General features: G+C 43.1%; 1 protein-coding gene and 1 pseudogene across 2 annotated transcripts in view; both read right to left on the bottom strand.

Moving 5' to 3' along the window:
- Positions 1-7,974: 7,974 nt before the first annotated feature.
- The window catches only part of Tmem87b (transmembrane protein 87B), a 40,232-nt gene continuing 21,818 nt past the window's right edge, over positions 7,975-26,388 (bottom strand). The window contains exons 11-19 of one of the 2 annotated variants that reach the window (XM_036185727.1): positions 26,169-26,240; positions 22,486-22,594; positions 22,346-22,404; positions 19,974-20,077; positions 15,629-15,702; positions 13,566-13,636; positions 10,624-10,676; positions 9,372-9,402; positions 7,975-8,387 (exon numbers count right to left, since the gene is read on the bottom strand). In XM_036185727.1, coding sequence (XP_036041620.1) covers positions 8,328-8,387; positions 9,372-9,402; positions 10,624-10,676; positions 13,566-13,636; positions 15,629-15,702; positions 19,974-20,077; positions 22,346-22,404; positions 22,486-22,594; positions 26,169-26,240 — 633 coding nt within the window. In that variant the 3' untranslated portion in view covers positions 7,975-8,327. Of the gene's footprint in view, positions 8,388-9,371; positions 9,403-10,623; positions 10,677-13,565; positions 13,637-15,628; positions 15,703-19,973; positions 20,078-22,345; positions 22,405-22,485; positions 22,595-24,461; positions 24,534-26,168; positions 26,241-26,388 lie in introns of both variants that reach the window. The other variant, XM_036185726.1, reaches the window with a different exon arrangement.
- On the bottom strand, positions 10,948-11,627 carry LOC118581258 (annotated as a pseudogene).

Raw genomic sequence — 26,388 nt, 5'->3', positions numbered from 1 at the left:
AAACACTCTTTGGGTTGTTATTACACTGGCTAATTTCCAAAGTTTTGTGGGTTTTTTTTTTTAACCTTTTTTGAGAGTGGTGTCTTAGCTACTTTTCTATTGCTGAGATAAAACATGGCCAAGGCAACTTATCAACCAGAGAGAGAGAGAGAGAACACTGGGAATGGTCTGAGTCTTTTGAAACCTCAAAGGCCACCCTCAGTGACACTTCCTCCAACAAGGGCACTAAGCCTTTCCAAACAGTGTCACCAACTGTTCAAATGTATGAACCAATGGGGGTTATTCCTATTCAAACACCACTGCAAACTTTCAGACATTTTTATCTTTTCTTTTTTTTCCTGATGTCACCACAGTTCTTTACCTTGTTGAGTAGACCATTTAACATTAACTTTCTTTTTTGAGAATTGCATAGATAATACTGTTTTCACATTTCTATCGCATCCTCTCCCCCTCAAACTCCTCCTGTGCCCCCAGCTCCTTTTCAAATCATAACCTCTTCTTTAATTATTACTGTTATCTATATTTACATACACACACATGACTACAATCTGTGGGGTCCATTTAGTGTTGCTTGCATGTACATGTCTTTAAGGCTTACCACCTGGGACCTATCAGGAGGCTCATCCTTGGAGAAGACTGATTATCCTCTCAACAGCCATTAATTGCCTGTAGTTAGTTCTTTACCTAACAGTGGAGTCTTGTGAAATTTTGCCTCTCCACAACAGCATGTCTCCTGATGTTGACATGTTATTGTGTAGGTCTTGTTTAGACAATCATATTGTTGAGATTTACAGTTTTCTTGTCATATATATATGAGATACTATAGCAAGCGTCCTAGTCCTCTGGCTCTGACAATCTTTCTGCACTCTCTTTGACAATATTTCCTGAGTTTTAGATTGTATGGGTTCTGTTGTAGCTGAATCAGTTAGCGCTGGGTACCTTGTGGTCAGTGGTTCTCTGAACTCTGACCAGCTGTGGATTTTTGTAATAGTCTCTATCTACTGCAAAAAAGAAGCTTCTCTGATGAGGAGTAAAAATTAATTTACCTAGTGGTACAAGGATAAGTACTCAGAATGCAGCTAGAAATTATATCAGGGGCTAGAGAAATGTCTCAGTGGTTAGAAATACTGATTATTCTCCCAAAGGACACTGGTTGAGTTCTCAGCACCCACATGTCAGCTAATAACCATCTGTAACTCTAGTTCCAGGGGATCTGATGCCCTCTTATGTCTCTGTGGGTACCAGGCATGCATGTGTACATAAACATACATGCAAGCAAAAATACCCATTCACATAAACTAAACTATTTTTTATAAAAGAAATTGTACTTGTTTAGGAAAGTGGTAATAGTATGTTCTCCTCTAGGGTCAATGACCTCACAATGAAGTTGGCTGGGTTTCCAGTATCAGGTACGAAGCCCCCTCTATTGAGTGGCCCTTAGGTCCAAGTATGTGGCTTCTCTCTTGGTTAGCCCCAGGATATAAGTGCCACTGCTGCACCTTTGGGGATATCTTGTCATGAGGGTCATTGTTGTGTTTTGCAGCTGTCACAGCTGGGTAGGACTATTGATTGCTTTTCTCCCTTGGCAGTTTGCATAGCAACTTGGCATACTCTGAGAGCTAGTCCTCAGGGAAGGGGCTTCTGGGTCAGTTCCAGCTGGGGATTCATCCAAGTACTGTTTCCAAAGTGTGTGGTGTCTTTGGCAATAGGGTCTCACCCCCAAGTTCTGGAAGGTAACCAAGGGCAATGGCAATAGCATATATTGTTTTGGGAGTCTTCTAGATTTCCCCAACTGATAGTTTGAATGGAGAATTCCTATGCTTGGCCCTCAGGTTTATGTTAGATAGTCTATGGTTCTTGAGGAAAGAATTGTTACCCTAAATGGCATAATTCCATTCAAAATCTATCTGCCAGTCTGTCTATCCATCTATCTAATCTATCATCTAATATATGTACACACATGTGTATTTTTAAATTAACATAAAACTATGTTTCTCTAAGGGTTTTTCAAATAGCTTAATGTTATTTATCCCTCCTCCCTCTCTCCCTTTGTACTGGCCTCCCTCACCAGTTTCCAGCTAAATTCTTCCTGCCCCCTTGTCTTACCTGGGGTTTCTACTGCTGTGAAGAGACACTCTGACCATGGCAACTCTTATAAAGGAAAATGTTTAATTGAGGTGGTGGTTTACAGTTTCAGAGTTTCAGTCCATTATCATCATAATGGTGGAACATGTGGTGTGCAGGCAGACATGGTGCTGGAGAGGTAGCCAAGAGTTCTACATCTTGCAGGCAACAGGAAGTGGACTGAGACACTGGGCAGTATCTTGAGCATATGAGACCTCAAAGCTCGCCTTCACAGTGACACAATTCCTCCAAGACCACACCTACTCCAACAAAGCCACACCTCCTGATAATGCCACTTCCTATGAGTTTATGGGGACCGATTACATTCAAACTACCACCCCCTTTCCCATTTCTCCCCTCCAGTACCTGTGTCCGGCTACCCTGCTCTTTAGAGCTCTTTCCTCCATTATTTTGTGTGAGTGGTACTAGGAATTGAACCTAGGGACTCATACCAATAAACAGATTTTAAAAGTCTGACATTTAAATATGTAGCATGAGGTGGGCATGATGGCACACACCTTTAACTCAGCACTCAGGAGGCAGAGGCAGCCGGATCTCTGAGTTTGAGGCCAGCCTGGTCTATAGAGTAAGTTCCTTTGCAGCCAGGGCTATGTAGAGAGAACCCGTCTATAAAAGTAAATAAATAAAATTTTTTAAATGTAGTATGCTTAGTGTCTTTAAGGTCTTTTATCTTCAAATTTGCAGACTGACATTTAGTAAGGAAAAATGCATTTGAGACAGTTAAAGGAAAGGACAACAGAATTCTTCAGGGATGGTGTTTGGCACCACCTGCTGAATAGTTTGTGTATGTTTGCCTGTGTATAAAGTGATTTTGAGCAACTACTATCAAGGTTATTTCCTTTGAATTCAGCTTCAGGACTGCCTGTGGTAGATGAAATTTGACTGTGAATCCATGATCACTTAAGGGGGGCTTGTCCTGGGCAACTTCCCTTCAATATGAGTGTGTCAACCTTCGAATGTTTCAGGTGGAGTTTCTTAGCCACGGCCTCCCCACGGCCCAGTCTCAGCTGGAGTGTCCACATCCACCTCAGCTGCCTTAGGAAGGCTGCACGCCAGGCAGGCCCTTTTGTATTGCCTTCACATCTGACTAGCCAGTAGACAAGACTCCCCCTCTCCCAGGGCTGTGAGGACAGTCACCCACAGACAGTTCCTGCTAGATGATGCTTGCCTCTTCGCTTTGCCAGGAGGGTGACGCGCAGTGTTCTCATCTTTAAACCTAGGGGGAAGTTATAGAAATATACCTCCTTGGAACTTGGGTGGTACAGCAGTGAAAGGCCTGGAGCCCTGCAAACACCCCTGGCCCTGCCAGATTATTGCTGTTATCAAAACAGCTCAGGCTTTCCTGAGATTTCCCGTGCTGTTTCCCCACCACGGCTCAAACCTGGGAGGATGTCTGTGGAGCGTGCCCATTCCTGTGCTTCATTCCTGTACCCCAAGGCCACACTGGCTTCTCCTTTTTTCTGATATCATGTGTTTTCTTCTGTTTTTTTTTTTTGAGACAGGGTCTCACTACATCACTCTGGCTGGCATTCTCTATGTAGGATTCTCTATGTAGGACAAGTTGTCCTTGAACTCACTGAGATCCACCTGCCTCTGCCTCTGGAGTGCTGAGATTAAAGACATGCACCACCACACCCAGTTTATATACCTTTTCTTAAGGCACTGCTGTGTTTTATATATTTATTTTTAGTGTGCTTTCCTTTAAAAAACATTAGGAAAATAGAAAAGCAGGGGGCTTCACACCTCCCATCATCCACTGCCCCCAAACAACCTAGTATCAGTCTGTCTCCTGCAGAACTAGAGCAGTGACAGGCACACGACTGTGTCACTTTCTGCACTAACTGGCAGACTGGCGTGGCCACATGACTGTAAGACAATATACCCAGAAGCAAAGGCCACCACTTCTGGGTCCAGCCTCTGAAATTTTCAGGCTGTCCTTGCCTTTGGCTGGCTGGCTGCAGTCTTGCTTCCACAGATGGAAATAAACTATGGGATCCTCCAGGGCCATACTCTGCTCCTCCTACCTCTTCACCACCCCAGAACTGTTATTTGACCAGATAACATTTATTTATTTTTGTTTGTCAATACAAGGTTTCTCTGTGCAGCTCTGACTGTCCTGGAACTCACTCTGTAGATCCGCCTGCCTCTGTCTCCCAAGTGCTGGGATTAAAAGTGTGTGCCACTATGCCTGCCTGGTTCAGATAACTTTTTAAAACCCCATCTGTTTATTTTATTTTTTAGATTTACATATTTTATGTGTCTGAATTCTTGCTTGCATCTACATATTTGCATGTACATGGTGTGCAATGCTCTAAGGCCAGAGGAAGGCATTGGATCCTTTGGGAACAGAGTTACAGACAGTTGTGAGCTGCTATGTGGGTGCTGGGGAAACCCAAGTCCTCTGCAAGAACAGATGCTCTTAACCACTGAGCCATCATCTCCAGCCCCAGATAACCTGGACTTTAATTTTCTGAAGGGCTGGAACCCAGCTGTGGTCACAGTACCGGAACTCCAGGGCGGAACAAGCAGTGGGGCCATTTAACAGCGTGCTACTCGGCCCTCCGCAGATGTGCCCTTGTTCACGCTTCATCCATGCACTTCCTGTCATCACAGTCTTCACTTTCACTCAGAAGCTGGACCACCCTGTAAGAGGTGCGCTGGCCACGATTCACTCACTACTCTTGCTGGTGCTGACATCTAGCTTGTCTTTACTTTGTGTGTGTGCAGAAACCTTCCTCTGTATTTGCAGACATCTTTGAAAACATCAAGAGAACTGGCATTATTTAAAGGTCTTAAACATTCTCACAAAGAGTGAGTCAATGATGCCATCATGAATGAGCACTCTCATCTCACTAGGACTGAGAGGTGACAGGTCTCTCTCACACACACATGTGCATGAATACATACAAATGCACACACAGGTGTACACACTTAGATTAGCTTGAGTTACAGATTCCCCATTCTGTTCTGCTTTATCACAGCTGAGGCTGAACGTTCTTCTGACTTTTTTAGCTGTACCTCTTTTAAAGAATTCTGTCCTGCCATAATCTCCTGGAGTCTGCATTTCTTACAGAGTTTCATGAGGCAGTACTAACAGATAATCTCAGAAAACAATCTCCAAATGTCAGAAAGCAATTTATTAAAAAAAAAAAAACAAACCCAAATATTAAGGCACAAAAATACAATTTTTTCAAACAAAGGTCCTTTAAATTGTGTTCTATATTCAAAGAAATTTCTCCCAAATAATAATTTAACCTTTTTAAATAGACAGTATATTTTTAACCTCTAAATTTTTCTCCCCAAAGAATGAATGTTTTCCTAGTTCTAAAGTACTTAATACAGTATCAAGTTCCTGTCCTATAACATACACTTCCTTAAAAATCGAGCTTTGTCACTTATATACATTTGTATGCTCAGAATTTCATACATTAAACTTCCTCTGATAGGTGTAAGGCTTGGTGTTTTGTATTGCTAACTGCATGCTGTCACTCACACACAGACAGGAGCATCAGACTAGGAGACAAAACCGAGCAAGCCTCTCAGCTTCAGTCACAGACAGCCAGGTCAACAGCCCCACATCTCCTTCAAAAGGGGTATAGCAATCAACTTTGTCTGTACACTTTAAGCCTAATCTTGACATTAGAGTAGTCTGAACATGATGTGCCATAATCCAGAGGGAGAGGTGGCACTTTCCACAGGATAGGCAAAGTTAAAAAAAAAAAAAAAAAATCCAAAAAACAAACAAAAAACCCAGGAAAAGCATGGGGGCATCCTACCATCTCCCAAGCTTACAATGTCCATCTCTTGTTTCTTATTGAAATATTAATAACTTCCCCAGAAGGCACATGTTTAAATATTAACCTAATTCAAATCATGAAAAATGTCTCAAGCAAACTTCATACATCATCAAAATCTAACATGAACCATCTAACACAAAATCTTGAGCACAAAACTTATCCTCACAATGCTCAATTAAAAGAAAGGCCCATCCAACAGCATCTGAATAAACTGAGCTGGGCACAAGGACAGTGCCAAGACTGACAGTCTGGAGACTCAGGACAGATGGGGAAGGAGGCTGAGGAGCTGCATGGCGGCCCTGGGGCACCTCCCAGTCCTTGTGAACTGCACTGACAGTTCAGGGACACATGTTGGGTTAAGAAGGCCCCCCAAGAAATACTCAACTCAGGCCCTGAACATCAGCATCTGTTCAATTATCATTGAAAGCAACAGACACCACATACACCCTTCCAAAGTATTTCTAGAGAGGTTGTTAAGATGAAATTCTGCAGATGGAAAGAAGTTGTCATCTCAGCCTGGAGCTACGCCAGAGGCAGCGGCAGCATCTGTCTTCCAGGTTGTTGTTGTGTTTTTACAAACACTGAGGTGGTGTCAAGAGCATTCTCTGGCCATCAACTCCCCCCACACCCTACTCAGTGTGTAGCTCCTGCAGGCACGTGGGTTGTGGGTCAGCTGCCTCATGAGGGAAGGGCATTAAATACAAATGTAAGTGGGCCTCAGTGGTGCATGCCTGCAATCTTAAAGAGATTCACAAATCTAACATCCATCAGCCTGGGCCACAGCGACACCCTGCAAACCCCGCCCCCCAAGGGCATCTTCAGTTCTCAAACAACTGGGTCAGAAGGTGGACTATGCCAAAGCCAAATGGACAAGCACACAGGGAAACAGGTGGACAGGAGCCTATCACTATGGTGGAAAGTGGCAGGAGCAATGGACCCAGAATGGCTGGATGGCCACTCTCCCCTGGGAAGCACCAGGAAGCAGTGAGTCTGGGAACCGGCCTTTCTCTACCAGGTCTGCCAACACTGCACAACTTCCCAGTGTTCACTAGGAAAACACGTTTCCCAGAGATACAACTTCAGAATATTTCTCTACCAAGCCCTTCGAAATGAGAACATAGGAAACAAACTCGAAAGCAGACCTTTGAAAGGAAAGTTTGGGGGTTGTGTCACGGTGAGAACTCCTGCAGGTTATGGTGAAGCGCTCCCATCAGATTTTCATGTTCTCTCAGTTATCCCAAGTGGTTCTAATTCACAAAGCCAGAAGTTTTCCAGAGAAAAGCTGTGAGACCCCACCTTTCATTACTAAAAGTCCACTAGCCTGCTATCTTTGGTCATGAAAGGAGCATTCATTCACATTTTCATCACACTACATTCAAGTGCCTTTCAAGTCTAGAACATTCTATATTTAAAAAACATTAGAAACTTTCAATCATACATTATAAACATAATTTAACAAAACAAGGTGTAAAATACGGTTGAGGGCTGGTTAATTACATGTTGATGCATGGTATAGTTAGATGTTTTTATCACAGAAACACCGAGAATGTGCAAGTCTCCACGAGGCTCACAAGGAACAGCGCACCGAGGGGCTGGGAAGAAAGTGCTTTAGGGGAGCCACCTGGCCTGGGGTCACTGCGGAATTAGCAGCAGCATGTGTACCCGTGGCCTGCAAGTCTCTGGACATACCCTCAGACGTCTCTCTGTGCACTTGTGTTCCCAAGCTCAGACTCCACGACGTGCAGTGCATGGTGGTATTTACAAATAAGAGCTTTGTGTACACCAACACAGGGAACAAGATTAAACAGATGAGCGTGCTCATGTTCCAACAGTAAGTCACTTCAGTGTAAAAATCAACTAAAATTATCACTACAAAAGATGAACACTCAGGAGACTCAGTCTCGAAGATGAGAGGGAGGAGTATTCATAGATTCTTTTCCTTTTTGTCTTTTTTTGTTTTTGCTGTTCGTGTTTTTGGAGACAGAGTCTTACTATGTAGCTCTCTCTGGTTGTCCTGGAACTATGTAGACCAGGCTGGCCTTGAACTCACAGAGACTGCCAGGCATGTACCACCACACAGATTCTTTGTTCTGGAGAAAGCTAAGACCACAAATCCGCATGCCTGCAGCAGTCACCTAACACGCATCTGTGCACACATCCTTAAGACTTATCAGATTATTTCCAAATTCAGGCAACATAATGGCAATTAAACTGACTGAGTCAGTTTTAAAGATGGCTTTATGAGGGTGGCAGACCCTCCCACACCTGAATTCTTCATTTGCATACACTGCCCTCCAAGACAATACAGAAAACATGTATCATAGTGAAGCCGTCAGTTTTGACGAGACAGGCTTTTCCCATCATTCGACTGCATGCAGGTCCCAGTCACATTATCTTTTCTGAAGAGAACATTTTTTCAGCTATTTCAGATCTGGTCATAATTTCCTAGGGAAAAAAAAAAAAGGTTAAGTGTCAATTGTTGGGGCTACATCCAGAACTACCAAAATGTTCTAATCTTACAAGTCACACTATATTTAATCTTTTTAATAGACCTTACTCTGGGGAAGTATCAGATAAGATAAAAACCATGGCCCCCACACTCTCTAATACAATAAGTCAATTATTAGCCAAGGTTGGAAAAGATCAGCTTCCTTCTACCTACAACTGAGTTTAGGTTCTCTATGAGAGGCAGAACCAGAGCTAACAGGTACCTTATGCAAGAGACTTGTCTCAAGTTACTGGACCCAAGAAGTTATTTATCATGTCAAATGACGAAAGTGCACCACTGAATAGGCCCCCACCCCCAACCCCCAGCACATCCTGGGGCTGTAGATGCCACAGTCTGTCATGGGGCAAGCCCTCCTTCACCATCACCAAGGAGCACAGTGCTACTACGTCACGGCCACCTTCCTTCCAGCTCTTAGGCTGGCCCACCAACACAGGGTACACCACATGCTAACAGCCACCCACCTCTGTATGAGCCAAGGCTCGTCATTTACCCTTTAATCATACACTGAAGATGTGTCCTGCCTTGGGCTACCCTGCAATGTCTAGTTGACCAAAAACTAATTCCCCCACAAAACCTTTATTTAAATGTCATGCTTAGTAAGTAAAGCTGGAAAGAAACTATTCCAATAAATTATCTACATGTGTCAGAAACTAAACAATGGATACATGAGGCATTAAAAATCACAGACTTTCAAACAAAAATCTCACGAAAAGCCTCTTTCCTTCATTTTTACCAAGCGTCTTTCAGCCTGCTTCTGCCCGCAGTGAAACTCAGCCCACAGCCCTCCACACTTAGCCAGCTCTGCGTCCTTCTGCTTGCTCAGCTGGTAACTGCTTCAAGAGGTCATTTTCACAATTCACTTCTGAAATACACTGTGAAAATGGAAACAGCTCTAAGGAAATAAGCAGAAGTAGGCTTACCTCGTCTGAGTCCACTAACACTGGGAGAGCTCTGAAACACAAGAGACAAGAACAGTGAATTCCACAAGAACTCTACAGTCAGTGTGGTGGGGTGGGGTGGGGTGGGGTGGGGGGCGCCTCGAGAGGGACGGCACTTAGGGGACTGGCAGTGTTCTGCCTTTGGATGACAGAAAGGGACTCATCTAAAAACTGCAATTTCCAGAATGTGTGTTCCTTTGAAAATGTGCAGTCTAAATTAACAGAAATATTTTAAAACTCTGAACTTTAAAAAGAAACAGGCTAGTACAAGGGCAATCCTTCCACACATGGGGCAGTATTCAAACACTCACAGCAGTATTCAAACACACCCACACCCCACTCCCTATTTACTTGGCTATTTTTTCACTCTAACAATTGGCTGGGTATCTGCCACTTAACTAGAACACTCAAATCTTGTGCCCTTGTGAAAATGAGGAAGATAAGCACCGCATTAGCAAAGGTAGTATTTGTTTTTACGGGAGACATTTGTTTGGAGATGCAGTTATTGCCTGTAGGTATTAGCAGGTGTGTGTGTGGCGCAGGTGTGGGCGTCAGAGGCTACTCAGGGGCTCGATCTCCCCTTAACTCACTGCCTTTGCCTGCTGTACCAGACGCAAACACACCTAAAATTCCCAGGACTTAGGGATGAAATGTAAAGAAACTTGAAGCTGGGGAAAAAAGCAAATACATTAAAAACAAAAAACAAAAAAACCCACAACACAAAACGAAGTTCACATAACACACAGGGATGAAAACTCAAGCAGACACCTTCTATAGTCCTGAAGGGTCGGGATGGGCAGATGACTCAGTGGGAAAGTACCCACCAACGTGACTTGATTAGATCACTGGGCCCAGATGAGGGGAGGGCACCAACTTCTACAACTTGTCACCTGACCTTTGTTATAACCTCTGTGAGCATGTGTGCGCACATATACAAATGGATGTAAAAAATGGTTTTACACATGTCTGAACTTTTCTGTAATAAAAAATTAAAACAAAATAAATGATTCTGGAAACTGTAACCAGAAAGAGGGATAGTTAGTTGCAGGCTGCTAGTATTGAAATGGTTATATAGTGGAAAAGCAGGAAAAGGGCTTTGGGGCTGTGTTCAGTCCTTTAAGAAGTGACGGGGGTCCTACACATGTTCATGCATCACTCACAGAGTTTGAGAAACATCCAACAAAATCCCCTTAAACTACAGTCTCAGGTTCAAACTTGAACAGAGGATACTTACACATCTGTAAATGAAGAGGGAATATTTTCTTCCACCCACTTCAAATCTTCATCCTGTAGAAATATTTATATTTAGTATTTGCTAAGTATCACCTGGAAGTATACATTTTTTGGTAGCATGCTTGTAAATTCACAGACTGAAATCAGATGCATGGCGTCTGTTAGTACTACACATGCTCCAAGAAGCTCAGGACATCACCCACCAAGTGTGACCACACCAACTGTGACAGTGTTTCAGAAACAGACAGAAAACTGCTGATTTTTCTGTTTCTTGGTTTTAGCTTAGCATATTACTGTTTTTTTTTTTCTACTTTTATTTATTTACTTTTCTTCATTAGTTTATATCTGGGAAGGGTACAGCATCACATAGATTCTGTGTCCAGTGGCCTTTGCAGGAAGGTTGCTTTGGAAACTGTCATGAACCATGCCACTGTTTCCATGGGCCCAAGCTACGTTTCCCCAGATCACTCTGGTTTTGTTTGCTTTGCCTACAGGAGTCACTGTTTTTTTTTTTTTTTTTTTTGCTTTATACACATAAGCACATCTCTTGCTCAAGTAGAATTCAGCTTCCTCTTGGGCATAAACACCTCCAATTTTAAGAAGAGCTGTGTGCTCTCTCTGGTTCCTGACACCTCACATGTAGCTAGCAAACATAACGGCCTTGCCCCACAGCCTTCCAGACAGATTTGCCCTTTTAGAAGTCCTGTTCCCAGCAGGTCCCAGGAATCTGCCTCCAACGTTCAGCAACAAGAACTTCCCTCACCTCCATAGGCACCAAGACGGTGGAAAAAGCCTGTTCTTTTTGTCTCAAGAAGTCAAAATAAAAACATAGAATTGATTTGTAGGACAGAAAACAGCAAGGTTCACGTTGACTTTTTGCTTCTATCCCTAATTATTCCTAATTTGTACAAATTCTGGAGGGTTTTTTTTTCAATTGAAAATGATAATGGACAATGCTCCACCCTCAGCAAAGCACTGAAATGGAGTGTCTATACCTGTGTCCATATCCTTACTCGAAGCAAGGAAGGCCAATCAGTTGGGGTAGGACTTCTAGGTGTCAATCACATGGGGAAAGGACAGTACAACAGAAATCAAGTTTTTTTTCCTGTGGTCCCGGGTCACTCTACTCAAAGCAGGAAGCACCTTGCTGACTGAAAGAAGGCAATAGAATCCTGTTTCTGTGAGGGGGTCCCAGGCAGAAATTAGTAACGGAAAGTAAAATCTCTAACTTCTGATCAAAAGCCGACAACACTTAGTTTAGAAGAATGAGTAGAAATCCTTTGACATGTTTGTGACTACTGAGTTTTAAATAAACTGATAAGCAACATAAAAGGAAAATACTAACAAGTTGGAAACATTAACACAGCTTAAGCATCCCTCATCTAAAATTCTTGGGACCAGAAGTGTTTTAGATTTCACATTTTATATTTCCAAGTATTTGCATACACATAATGAAAAGCATAAGGATGGGACCCAAATTGAAACATGAAATTCACTTATTACGCATACGCTTTACATGCAGAGGCTGAAGGCAATTTTACACAGCTTTTGTAAGAATTTAGCATAGGAACCAAGTTTCAGAGAAGTTTTTCCACTTGTGGTGTCACGTTGATGCTAAAAATTTGGGGGTTGGGTTGGGGATTTAGCTCAGTGGTAGAGCGCTTGCCTAGCAAGCGTAAGGCCCTGGGTTCGGTCCTCAGCTCCAGGAAAAAAAAAAAAAAAAAGGGGAAGAAAAAATTGAGGGGCTTTGAATTTTCAGATTAGAGTACTCTACCTGAAGCTCTAATACCAGCTAAGTGAAACTACAGATTTTTGTTTGTTTGTTTGTTTTTTGTTTTTCGAGACAGGGTTTCTCTGTGTAGCTTTGCACCTTTCCTGGAACTCACTCTGTAGCCCAGGCTGGCCTCGAACTCACAGAGATCCAAAACTAGAGATTTTTAAACACTTAAATTACCATGAGACTACTTGAAGACTACATTTTACAGACTGCCAGAAGTCAAAAGAAGGGGATTTGTCAACTCCAACCGAGAACAGTGTTGGCACACAGCACTTGTCATGGAATTCCCCCACACACGCCATTTTATACAGCATCATTCCGAGGCAGCGGAATGCAAGGGTGTGTAAGGCTTCATTCCGCTTCCCTGCAGTCACCATCACTTCTGTGCACAGCGATAGTCGTAAGGTATTTAAGACTCATCTGTGATCCAAGTGTGGCAGTGCAGGCCTTTAATCCCAGCACTCAGGAGGCAGAGGCAGGCAGATCTGTGAGTTTGGGGCCAGCCTGGTCTACAGTGTGAGCTCTGGGTTCAGTTCCTTGCACCCCAGTGGTGGCTCATAACCAGCCATAACTGCAGTTCCGGAGGCTCTGACTCTCTCCTCTGGCCCAAGGGCACCAGGCATACACATGATGCACATACATACATGCAATCAACACTCATATACATAAAAAGTAAATCAAATAATTTATAAACTCATCCCTGCCTTGTATTCTACATTCTATTCATGCTTTCATGGTTTTAAAAGTCTGCTATTTTGGAAAGTGAACGGACGTAAGAAGTCCTTTTCCCAACAGGTGATAACCAATACCTAAGGCAGCTTCAAAAGAAATTGCTTGGATGTGCTGAAAAGCCAACATTGACTTTTACCAAGACAAAGCCTCACCATGTAGGATGAACCTGGTCGAGCTGTGGCTAGCCACGGACTCAGACACAACAGGGCGCCGAGGCCTGAGGTGCTGCACCTCCAATGAAGGCCCTGACAAAAGAGAATAGACAGACAGACAGCAGCGGCCTCGCAGCTCCGGGCCTGACGTCACCGGTGCCTGGAGACAGCTAATTTAATAACAACACACCTTAGCAAAAGCTCCTTTAACAGTCAGTGACTCTGACACGGACAGACTCTAAGGTATTCGACAGAGACCCCACTAACTAGGCAGATACTCACAAAATTATCAGAAGTAGGCTTAGCTGTTCCGTTTGAAACCGTTTTTGAGGCTCTTAGTTTTATTCCTTCAGCTACAATGAAAAACATCACAGAGACATATGAGAGATCACAAAATTATACTTTCCTCTGTAACTTCACACTTAATACCTACTAAGAAAAAAGATTATTCTTTAAAGAGTTAGGAGTAGCCACTTTGGCCAGGGGAGTAGCTTTAACATGCCATTTCGGAATCAGAAGAGGCACAGGGAAAGCTAATAGGCTTTGAAATTGATACGCAACTACCGAACATTTTACGATACAGTGGTATTTCAACCCACACACGTACAGTGTCAGGAACACATTAGGGCAATTGACCAAATGTCCCTTCAAAATGATTTCATTTCTCTGCACTGGGAAGGGAGCTCTCTCTACCTACTTTGAACGGACAATGAATGACGAACTGTAGTCATACCACTACCCACTAGGACTTGTCCTTCGGTCTAACTCGAATTCTGTCCCCTTTAAGCAACCACTGTCTATTAATGCTCCTGCCTTTTCCCCTCACCTCAACCTCTCTAACTCCCAGCACACAAGATCAACTGTTTCGCTTCTATATCGGTAAGAACACACACTGGCTGCCTGTCCCTGGCCCACTTCACGGAGTATAGTATCCTCTAGGCTCAGGCTCTGGTAACTGTGTTTCACAACAAGCTGCTCTGAAATGCACCTGTGGAGGAGCTCAAGCATATATGCTTCCCCAATTCAATTTAAAGTTTAATAATAAATGCGTAGCCGGGCGGTGGTGGTGCACGTCTTTAATCTCGGCACTCGGGAGGCAGAGGCAGGCGGATCTCTGTGAGTTTGAGGCCAGCCTGGGCTACCAAGCAAGTTCCAGGAAAGGCGCAAAGCTACACAGAGAAACCCTGCCTCAAAAAACCAAAAAAAAAAAAAAAAAAAAAAAAAGAATAAATGTGTAAGATTTCCAATATTTCAAAAATAAGACATCTTTGGGGGCTGGGCTCTATTTCAGCGGTAGAGCATTTGCCCAGAATGTGTGAAGCCCTAGGTTTCATCACTAGCACCCCAAAACACACACACACACACACACACACACCTACCCCTTAGAAATTTTTACTTGCTTGACATAGAGTATGCTTATGTTATAAAATAGGATATGAAAATTATTTTCTCCATATTTGATAAAAGCTCTCTTTAAAATTATGCATGTGTCGACATGGGCATGTCACACTCCTCTTAAAGAGACTTTCCACTGTCATGACTTAGTAAGCAGTGTGTGAGGCACTCTCTCCAATTGGCTAGCAGTCATGCTGACCGTAACCCCTGTAACCACTGCTGTCCTGTGTCGCCCTGACTGCTGAGAACACCGAGCACTTTCAGTGTGCACGCTGTCTGTCAAGTCTTCTAGTCACTGTTTAGCATGAGGGTAACCTCTCAACGGATGCCTCCCTTTATCTCTATCTTATTTCTTTTCAGGGGGTGGAAGGGCGTCTCTCACTTAGCCTAGAGTGAGTTCACTGGTTCAGGAAGACTGGCTGGCCAGCAAGCCCTGCAGCAGATCTGCCTATTTACACTGCCTCCCCTCTCCCTCCCCAACTCCAGCGCTGATGTTACACCCAGCTGGCTCTTTCGTAGGTGCTAGGATCCAAACTCAAGTTCTCCTATGTGCTTAGCAAACACTCCTGGGCCACCTCCCCAGTGTGCCTGTGTGTGGTGGAGCCAGAGGACAACTCTGATGTTGTTCCTTGGGTGCCATCCACCTACATTTGCCTGGAATCAGCCAAGAAGGCCAGGTTGGCTGGCCAGTGATCTCCAGTGACCTGCCTCTCCAGCACTGTGGTTATACATACATGCTACCAGCTTTTTTTTTTTTTTTTTTTAAAAAACACTGGTTCTGGGGACTGAATTCATGTCCTCATGCTTGCAAGGCAAACACTTTACAGGCTGAGACATCTCCTCAGTCCTCATAAGAAAAATTTTAAACAATACATGTGACCTTGCATCTCAAGTAAAGACTTCTCTTAAAATATGTGTAATAGTCATTTGAAAAGAAACCTGTTACGCACTTAAATTTTCAGATGTTACCATGAATTCCTCGACTTCATCATCAGAATCATCTATCAGGGGCATGAAGGCATACCTAGACAAAAACAAAAGAGCCTTTCAATCTGTTCACTGTCAGTCACTGCACGTGAAAACCGTACTGTCCAAGTTTCTTATGCTTAGATAATAACTAACCTCCCATCCACCCATTTCAGCATTTCTAATGATGAAAGGTGCTAATGTGATTAGTGACATTAAAGGTGATAAGAGCAGATACCTCTCAAAAATACTGTACAAATTGTCCAGTATAGCAAGGAGGAAAACATTTCTTTAAGATTTATTTATTTTATGTGTATGAGTGTGTTGTCTGCATATATTAAATATATTTAATATATTAAATTGCATGCCTAATGTCTGTAGAGGCCAGAAAAGGGCATCAGATGCCCTGGAGCTGGAGTTATGAGCTACTGTGTGGTTAGTGAGAGCTAAACCTGTGTCCTCTGCAAGAGCAGCCAGTGCTCTTAACCACTGAGCTATCTCTCTAGCCATCAAGGAGAAAATGTTTATAGATAAAAAAAAGCAGGGGCTGGGGATTTAGCTCAGTGGTAGAGTGCTTGCCTAGCAAACCCAAGGCCCTGGGTTCGGTCCTCAGCTCTAGAAAAAAAAAAAAAAGGTAACTTGTATGGTTTTGCTGGGCGGTGGTGGCGAATGCCTTTAATCCCAGCACTCGGCAGAGCCAGGCGGATCTCTGTGAGTTCGAGGCCAGCCTGGTCTCCAAAGTGAGTTCCAGGACAGGCGCAAAACTACACAGAGAAACCCTGTCTCGGGGGGGGGGAAAAAAAAAAAAAAAAAAAAGAAAGAAAAAGCATTGTGTTTACAGGGCTGATGTTCTACTTTCCTATCACCAAATGAATCTATATTTAAACAAACATTTACATTTTTGAATCCTCTAAGCATTTTTGTATTTTAATTATTAAATACATCATACATTAAATAAATGACATGATGCACCATTGACGGAAATAATCTTTCCTAAGGTCTTTTGGACCATATATGTCAAAGCAAAGGTCCCTTAGGCCTTATAGCACACTAGAAAAGTACCTCCAAAAGCATTCAGGAAACATTGCTGATAATAGCATATGGTGATATTTATTTGTGCTGAAACGTGATTTTATTTGTATGTTAATAAATAAAGTTGCCTAGGGGTCAGAGCTAATAGCAAGCCATTTAGCAGAAGTCTGGCAGTGATAGCAGATGCCCTTAATCCCAATCACATGACAGACAGATCTCTGTGTGTTCAAGGATACAGCCAGCATGGAGACACACGCCTTTAATCTCAATACCAACCATAGAAGACCTGAGGTCTGTATAGACAGGCAGTGACGAGGAGGTCATGTGGTTGGGTTTACAACCAATGAGAAGGCAGAACAGAAAGTCAATAAAAAGACAGGCACACAGGAAGTAGGTCTCTTTCTGAGGGAAGGACGACAGCGAGGGGTAAGAAGGCGGTCTTGGTCTTAGCTCTTGACTGCTGCTCTGACCTCTTGGGCTTTTAACTCTGCATTTGGCTCTGTGTTTCTTATTTAATAAAACTGTTCAGAATTACATCTACAATAGCAAAAGTCAAATGTCCAGTATTTTTGTAAACCAGTAAAGTATAGTGCCACTCACATTATAAAATACAGCACAGCTGCCAGGTGGTGGTGGCGCATGCCTTTAATCCTAGCACTTGGGAGACAGAGCCAGTGGATCTTTGTGAGTTCAAGGCCAGACTGGTCTACAGAGCAAGATCCAGGAAAGGCCGCAAAGCTACACAGAGAACCCCAGTCTTGAAAAACCAAAACGAAAAACAAAAACAAAAAAATCGCACAGCCTTTGGTTACTGTGATACATCTATCCATAGAACAGTAATTTATTTATTTTACTTCTCTTTTGTGGGGAAGGGGAGTTAAGACAGGGTTTCTCTGCATAACAGCTCTGGCTGTCCTGGAACTCGTCTTGTAGACCAGGTTGGCCTTGAATTCAGAGATCCACATGCTTCTGCCTTCCAAATGCTGAGATTAAAGGCATGCAGCACCACCACTACACTGCTTAAAAATTCTTTTAAAGACAGGGTCTTGATATGTATCCTAGGCTGGCCTTGAATTCAGAGCTATACCTGTTTTTTGCCTCCTAATTACTGTGATTAAAAGTATGACCCAACATGCCTAGTTATCTAAATTTTTATCATATTTATTTATTTGTGTGTGTTCATGTGCACGCATGTGCTCACACAATTGGAGGTCAGAGGACAACTTTCATTAGTTGGCTCTCTCCTTCCAACACGGGGTCCCAGGCAATGAACTCAGGTCCGCAGGCTTGATAGAAAGAGTGTCTACCTGCTGGGCCACCTCACTGTTAGTCGTTAAAGAGAGAAGGAAACATACTTCTATTATGCCTGTCTCATCTTCCCTAGAGGGATATGTAAGAAACTCAATAGTTCTCTCCTTGGAGAAGAAGGTAGGCAGAAGGTGGGGCTAGCCACCACAATGGAAAGTACACATTTCCAAACTGGTACTCAGCCCTTTGCCATTCCACCTCACTCTTCCTATACAGCTTTCCTGAAATAAAAAATAGGCTGACCATCCTGAATCCCCAAATCCCAAACTGTATACCTGTCTGAGTATCAGGTCAGTTGCTCTAGAAGTTTCTGACTCTGAGCATCCTGGATTTCAGATTAGGATGCTTAACCAGTGAAGTCTATGCAAATATTCTAAATTAAAAGCACTTCTAAGCATGTGGGATAAGAAGGCTGCACCTGAACACAGTAGAGCTGGCCCTGATGGCATAGGTGGGGCAGAGCTGACACGGAGGATGTGAAAGTAGGAGAACTGGCCCTACCCCTCGCTGCAAGGATGAATTAGCCTGGGCAATGCTGGAAAGCTCACCATGGTGGTGAGGACAGAGGAGAAGTGGTGGGCTGACCAACCCTGCAGCTGCCCAGGCTTAGAACCAGGGTTATGACTTGACCCCAACATCCACCCCATCTATGGTCTGCTGGATCACATGAAGGGGCCTGACCAACAGACCCAAAGCTACAGAATCTCCACAACACAGGACAACAACAGAATATCCAAGAAGAGTCCTAGAGAGCCCAACATCAATGGTGTAGTAGAAACCAGAGGCCCAGAACCAGACTAATGAGTCTTTGCAATGAACACTTGCAAGTAAAGCTATATGGACAAAGGGTTTACCCCATGGCTCACTTCCACACTGCAGTTGCCATGAGGAGATTTTAAATTTTTTTCCTCTTAAATTGATTTATTTGGGGGAATTGCAGGGACAGAGGGTGGATGCAAAGGGATGAGGGAATGAATGGAATCAAGATGCATGATATGAAAGACACACTGAATAAATAAAAAGAAGGAAAAAAATGCTGCACCTGCCATACTAACTATACTGCACACCTTGCTGACTTCTGTGTACCATGACTTTCCCACAATTCTCACCAAATCTATATTCTTTCTCAGCCCAATCTTTCACAGTGTTATTGCTATCTTAAAGCTATTCCATAAATTCCAGCTCTTCCTGGAGTCTTTATCTTTCTCCTGGACTGCTTAATGCCTTACCTTACTGTCTCCCATTAGCTATGCCTGTCTTCTCGTTTTACTATACAACTGCATAAAAACAAAGTCCTTCCCAGCAGTCTCTATGTGTGTTTTCTGTTGGGGTCCCTGCAGGCATCAAGGCCAGCAGGGAAATGATCAGTAAGGTGAGATGAAACTCAGGTCAGCGTCACTTTAGCAGGTGCTGGGTCAAGACTTCTAGAATCTGACCTCAAAGCTTTGTCTTATACATTTAAGCACAGTAAAACTTTGGAGAAAAAAAAGTCTCCATGTGACAATTATCACAAAACTTCAGGGATGGCAACATCAAAATTCCTTTGTAAAGCACACCTCTCTAGCAAAGCACCTGGGACCTCTGCAATAAGAATGAGTTCTACTGACTGATAACAGTGCTCAGGATAAGGGTATAGGGAGGAAGGATGTGTAATAAGCATAAGGAAAGATTCTATCGATGGAGGATGCAAAGTACATCGTAAGGAAGGGTTCTATTGAGTGAGAGACAAAGCTCAGGATTAGGGCCTAAACAATGCTCAGGGAACTCAAGCAAAGTCTGGCTCCATAGAATAGCAAAAGATCACCAGGTTGTTAAACAACATCCACTTCTGTCTTCTGGGTGAAAAGGCATCATTTCCTTCCCTTGAAGAAAAAAGCCCTGTGTTTAACAGTTCTGGATTGTCTAATGCTTTCTGTGAGCTGTGCCTCCTAAGGTTCTCAACACCACAGAAGTCAAATGTCTCCAAGTCATAATTCCCCATGTTGTTACCTCTGATTATTTGCTGATGGCCTCCATAAGAACATTATCACAATAAGGATGAGTGAAAAGAGAAAGCTCCAAAACGCATCATCAACCCAGAGCTCCATCCAGTCCTAGAACAAGGATGATCCAAACATAAACCATCAATTTTCTGATAAATGTGCAAGTGTCCCATTCAAACAGCACACAGGAGTAATGAGACCTCTCTGGCTAGCAAGCCCTCTTAGCAAATTAACAATAATTTTCCTCTAAGGAAACTTATGTTGTAAGCATTGTTTCTAAAGAGCATACATGTTTCCCTTCATAAACAGAAAGATTTAGGGGGAAAAATCAAAATATAGATTTAGAACTTCAAGCAGAAAATATTAAAGAGGGGGAAATGGCAAACGTTCAGCTTCTTCCCTTCAAGGTTTCTTACACTGCAGCAGATCAGGGCTCCTGGGCACTCTGTGAGCGCCCCTGTGATCTCAAGAGCAGGCTCTGAGTGAGAACTGGGGCGAAGTATGGGGCATCCCGCCAAAGCCAATGCTGAGTGCGACATCACAGCAGCAGCCCACCTGAGGTGTTCAGTCCTACTCAGGGGCGAAGCCAGCTGGGGTGCAGCTTGGTGATGCAGAGCACACGCAATGCCCTGGTGCCATCTCTGTACCAAAGGGTACAGAGAAAGGAAAGGGAGAAAAGGGCACAAATATCTAAAAAGAAGTTCATCAAAAGGGGTAATAAATTTGAGAGGAACTTGCTCAGATATTTATTATTTTTTGGCTAGCCTTGAACTTCTGATCCTCTGGCCTCTAGCTCCTAAGTGATGGGATTATGGGACTGTGCAACTATGACAGTCTATACGGCACTGAGATCAAACCCAGGGTTTGTGCATGTGAGACAAGCATTCTACCAACTGAGATCCACCTCCAACTTCAGGTTATTTAAAAGAAAAAAAGTTTTGATAACTCTACAAAAAAATTGGTCAAAGTAAAAGGAAAACGACCAATAAAATTATACCTTTACAAACTAAACTTTGAAATTACACACATACACACACAAAAAAAAACCCCCACAAAAAAAACAGAAATAAAAACAGTAACTTTAAATATTTAATTTAATTAAGCACTTTAATTCTTTAATAATTTAATTAACCAGTCATTTTTTTTTTTTTTTTTTGGTCGGTTTAGCAGCTGCACATGAATCTACTGATATTTTAATTATCATCTGTAGCCCCACAGCCCTCAGTCAGTGCTGCGACAGCCACACAGGCCACTGCCTGGCGGGACTGCCTGTCCTGCAGCCAGGGCTCTCTATCATTCTATTTATCAGTAAGACTGAGGAGTCAAAGGCTGAGGTAAAGACCTGATAGCTCAGAGAGGCTAAGTAGCAACTAGCTGACTTTGTTTTCTGGCCGGAGACACCATACGAACACATCTCTTCCCTCATCCCTGAACCCAGAGGAAGCTCAAACTATAGTTCCCGCCCTTTCCTTCCTGTACATCTTTTCTATCCAAATTACTGACTTCTCAATGGTCAATTTCAGTAAGTCAGTTGCTCACTTCACCCTGATTCAAGTCTAGGAAGTGTCAGAGTGTGATCAAAATATCCCATAACATTTCCACCCTTTTGCCTAAATAAAAAGACACACCTCTTGCGGCATCTCTGGCAAAAAACAAAACAAAACAAGGTCATCTATTTGCTACTCAGTCTCTCTGAGCTAGCAGGTTTTTACTCCAGCCTTTGACTTCTGAGTCTTACTGATAAACACAATAGAAACTTAATTTAAACCTACATATCGAGGCCATGGCAGAGCCAGGGCAGTGGGACCAGAAGCCCTGCTAGGCCACGGCTTGAGTGGCTGACGGGGTGCTGACTGAGGGGGCTGTGGGACCACTGGTAATAATTAAAATATCAGTGGATTCATGTGCAGCCATTAAGCCAACAAAAAAACATCACCTGGTGCCCTAGATTGGGTGCTATAAGTAGTAAGTCTTTTTCTGTAATGCCAGTCAGCTCCCAAATAATGACATGGAGACTTCTTTTTAATTATAAAAGCTTGGCCTGTAGCTTAGGCTTATTTCTAACTAGCTCTTATAACTTAAATTAACCCATTTATATTAATCTACATTCTATCACATGGCATTACCTCTCATCCATCTTACATCTCCAGTCTCTTCTCCATGTCTCCTGGCATCTCCTGCGCACCTGGATTCCTCCTCCTCTCCTTTCTCTCCCAGAAATCCTGCCTATACCTCTTGCCTAGCCATTGGCTATTCAGCTTTTTATTACACCAATCACACCAATACACCTTCACGGTGTACAAATACCCCACAACAAACCACTTTAATTATCTAGCCAATAATTTAATAAAATTTTAAAATACTTAAGAGTTTACTTACTGACTGGCATTTTGCAATCCTGAAGGTCTTTGTTGTCCACACCATAAACACTATAGAAGCTGAAAGACAGAGACAGTCACCTTTGAAAGAACATACAACACTGAAATGGGTTGTTTTAGAAAAAGGCATAGATGGCTTACCCAGCACAGCAAAGATGAGTGTATTTGTAAAATGCCTATATAATGAAAATTTCACCGTGTTCTTTCTTAGCCTTAGAGTCTTCATAGTCTGTGCCAAACTTATAAAAATGTGAAAAACTAGTCAAGGAAAAACAAGGGAAATGGCAAACTCTAGTTAAAAGAAAACACGTAAGAATCTTGTACTATAGTCCCAAACACAGCAGTGCTGAAAACAATTCTTAAAACAAAACCCAGAATGTGTATCTTAGTCTATAATTCTAAAACTAAATTTAATTATAGTTTTCTATATAAAATTTCCATTGTCTGAAATGAATGAACAGACTTTAAAAAAAAAAAAAAAGGCAAGAGGACCTGTGATGTGTTCCTGTGACATAGGCCAGTGCAGTGTGCAGTCAAAGCAGAAACTCTCAGCTAAGACACCTCGTGCTACCTATGACACCATGCCTGTTACTTTTGGAAGGACGGGGCATACTAGGAGTGTAAGCTTTTCAAGTGACTTACAGGCCAGGGAGAAAAGGCCTGTGGACAGAAGGAGGCAAGCACAGGAAGGTGGCCGGGCACAGTGACAACACACAGGTCTTTCCCAGAGGTCTGTCAGTTCTCACGAGGAACTTTAAAGAGGCTGTGTACTGGCTCAGGCTAACAGTAGGTTCAAAGACATTAGAGGGAAAGTCTTCAAGTTTGATGAAGTTAGTATTTTGTCTTGATTACACAATGGATACAGAAGGTTCAGCTAATCATTCATGAGGCAAAGAATGGGAATTTGGAGGGTCTGGGTCTAGCTTAGTCAGGTAAAGTAGGAGCATCCTGGACTCTGAGCCAAGTCCTATGGGAAGGGAGCTGCCTTACAATAGCCTTTCCCAGAGCACAAGGGGTGGAGAGGAAGTTTTAGCAGTGGTTGCTTTCCAGGAGCACCGGGCTCAAGGAAGGCCAATACTGTCCAGAAGGAGGAAACAGAGACTTCCTTGCTGACCCCTCAGGTCAGCAGAGGCCTGTAGGTGTCTACTCATGCAGGCAGGTCTCTCCTTAGGGTCAGACCAACGGCTTTTATTTATGAACCAGACACCAACACTAACAGACAGCAGGGCAAGCTTTGGATCTATACCTATTTAAAAGACTAACTGGGTGGTGGTGGCACACAACTTTGACCCCAGCACTCAGGAGGCAGAGGCAGGCGAATCTCTGTGAGTCTGAGGCCAGCCTGGGCTATGAAGAGAGTTCCAGGACAGCCAGAACTGTTACACAGAGAAACTCTATCTCAAAAAAAAAAAAAAAAAAAAAAAAAAAAAAAACCAACAAAACCTAAATACTCCATTAAAACAGGAAGTTTTCTGTTTTTTAATGAGGTATTTTTTCAACCATTCTACATGTCCAATACTTTACAGTGAAGATGGATTTTTTTTTAAATTTTAGTTACTTTTAAAAAAGTTCTTTGAGGGGTTGGGGATTTAGCTCAGTGGTAGAGTGCTTGCCTAGCAAGCACAAGGCCCTGGGTTCGATCCTCAGCTCTGGAAAAAAAAAAAGTTCTTTGAGAAAGGGTCTCACTGTGTAGCTAGCCATGGCTGGTGTGGAAATCAGAGATCTTCCTGCCTGCCTCCAAGTGCTGGGATTAAGATGTGCACCACCATGCCTGGCAAGATCAGCTTCTAAAGTAACACACTCTAACCAATTAGGTCCTACTGTGAGATCCTACCAAAACGCAAGCACACTGTACTCCTTAAACATATCAGATGAAACAGAAAACCTGTTCTTGTTTGAAAATCCCAATGTGTTCTTTTAAACCAAGGGGTTAAAATGTCAAAAGCAAACTTGAAACTGCCTAAGCCTTTACTTACCAAGGCACTGTTTAATTAGGTCAAGTTTACCGCCCCCCTCCCCCGGGCGCCCCCTGCGGAAGAGAAAGCAGTGATGGAAGCGCACAGGCTCCACAACGTGGAGAGAGCCAGGTGGGCAGGCGCGCAGTAGGAAAAGGATATCCACCAGCACAAGCCCGAGTCAAGGAGAGAGAGAGGCAGGCTGGCCAGAAGAACGAGATCAGAGTCATTGGCCTGCAGCAAAACAGCAGAACAAATAACCAAGCAGCAAAGGGGGCATGGGGAGACATGACAAGGCTACCAACCTCGAATTTGTCAGTTAAGATTCTTACAGGATTAACTGCCTTTGGTTAGGTTCATCGGAATCGAAGAGAGCAAGGTCATCATCATTCAAAACCATCAATTTTGTATCCAGCCCTGCTTGTCATCTGTGACTACCCAGGAGACCTGCTTCTCACTGACAGTGGTAAAAATGACCAAACAGCAGGTGACAGCAAACTTGGCAAATGCAGGTTCACAGGAAAGGAGTATTGGAGTAACTTACTTCTGGTCACCACTTAACACTGGCCAGGGTAGTTTTAATCTCTGGACTTCTTTATGCCTCCGAGTAAATTAAACCTCTCGTCTTGCTTTCCCTACCTCTCTACCCCAACTTGGCTCACTGTACTGGAAGGTGACAAAGTCAGTGCTGTCCAAAGGAGATGGCCTGCCCACACTTACACAGAGATGGGATCAGAAAATACAGAGCTTGTTCCTTAGAAGTTTCCACCAGTTACCACCTGAGTGTTCCCCAATGAATCACTCTGTGGATGGTGAAGAAACCTCTGGAATATCTATCTGTAAATCCCAAGAGAAAACAGCATGTTTTGTTTATTTGCTTTGAGACAGGGTCTCTTGATGTAGCCCTGGCTGTCTCTGAACTCTCTTTGAAGTGAGCTCAGGCTGGCCCCTAACTCAGAGATCACCTGCCTCTGCCTCCCAAGCACTAAGATTAAAGGCATGCACCACCACAGCCACCTACAAAATTCTTCTGGATGAAAAGTCTAAAGTTCAATTGCTTAATGCAAGGGCACAGTCCCTGACTTGTCAAAAGTTCCGCACAAACTACTTTAGAAAAGAGGCAGTTTCAGAAGGGGCAGCTCAGGCTCCTTTCTAAATACACAGTGGCAGAGGACAAGCACCAGGACAGAGATGTACTGCTAAAGGTGGGGTTGCCCCCACCTCTACTGCAGCTCTGCCATCCAATTCCAGAGGTGTCTATTTCCTGCCCATTCTCCAAGGAAGGCAAGCATCTCTAAGAAGCCACTGCCGAGGTTGCTCAGGCCCCACCCATGTCATTATATCTTTCCCCATGGTCTCATTTGCCATGACTGACCACCATATTTACATGCAGAGAAGCGAAGCTGGGACAATCTGCCACTGCCCCTTTAATTTCACACTTCCACTATGCTTCCTCAGCTCTCCCTATGTACTCAACCATTTCTGTGAGGTCTCCATTCTTCTGCCAGTTCCCTCTTGCCTCCACTCTCACACCAGCACTGTAGGAGGGCAATTTCTCCTGCTATGCGGTTTCAGAAGTTGTCTATTTGCCTCTCTGTCAGGTGTGAATTCTGTAAACGCAGAGACGATATTCTCTGTGTATGTATGCCTGACTGGGTGGATGTACATTGAGCATTTACATGTTTAGTGAACTAACAGGAAATTAGAGACATTCCTATCTGGGGAGTTACTACTTTCTTGTCTTTAGCTAAACTCCTTTATTGAGAAAACAATAATACATAATTATATTTCATTCAATTATTATGAATTAAAAGTTATCTGATTTTAATAATACCACACACTATTTTGGAAGGACATGATAAAGGATATGAACCACACAAAAATGGAGTCAATAACTGCTAAAATAATGTCACTCAAAACAACAGCTAAATGTTTAGAACCCTGAAAGATAAAAGTAGGGAGAGCCTAAATTTATACAAGTTTCATTGCAGTATACAAGTATCATTTGAAGAAAAATAATTTCTCTTTATCATCAACTATGCCACCTAAGAGTTCATATTGTGATGGGATTGTGTTTAGCACATAGAAA

This window comes from Onychomys torridus, chromosome 4, assembly GCF_903995425.1.
Source record: "Onychomys torridus chromosome 4, mOncTor1.1, whole genome shotgun sequence".
Taxonomy (NCBI): Eukaryota; Metazoa; Chordata; class Mammalia; order Rodentia; family Cricetidae; genus Onychomys; species Onychomys torridus.
Note: the sequence above shows the minus strand (reverse complement) of the source record. Positions and strands in the feature narration are given on the sequence as shown.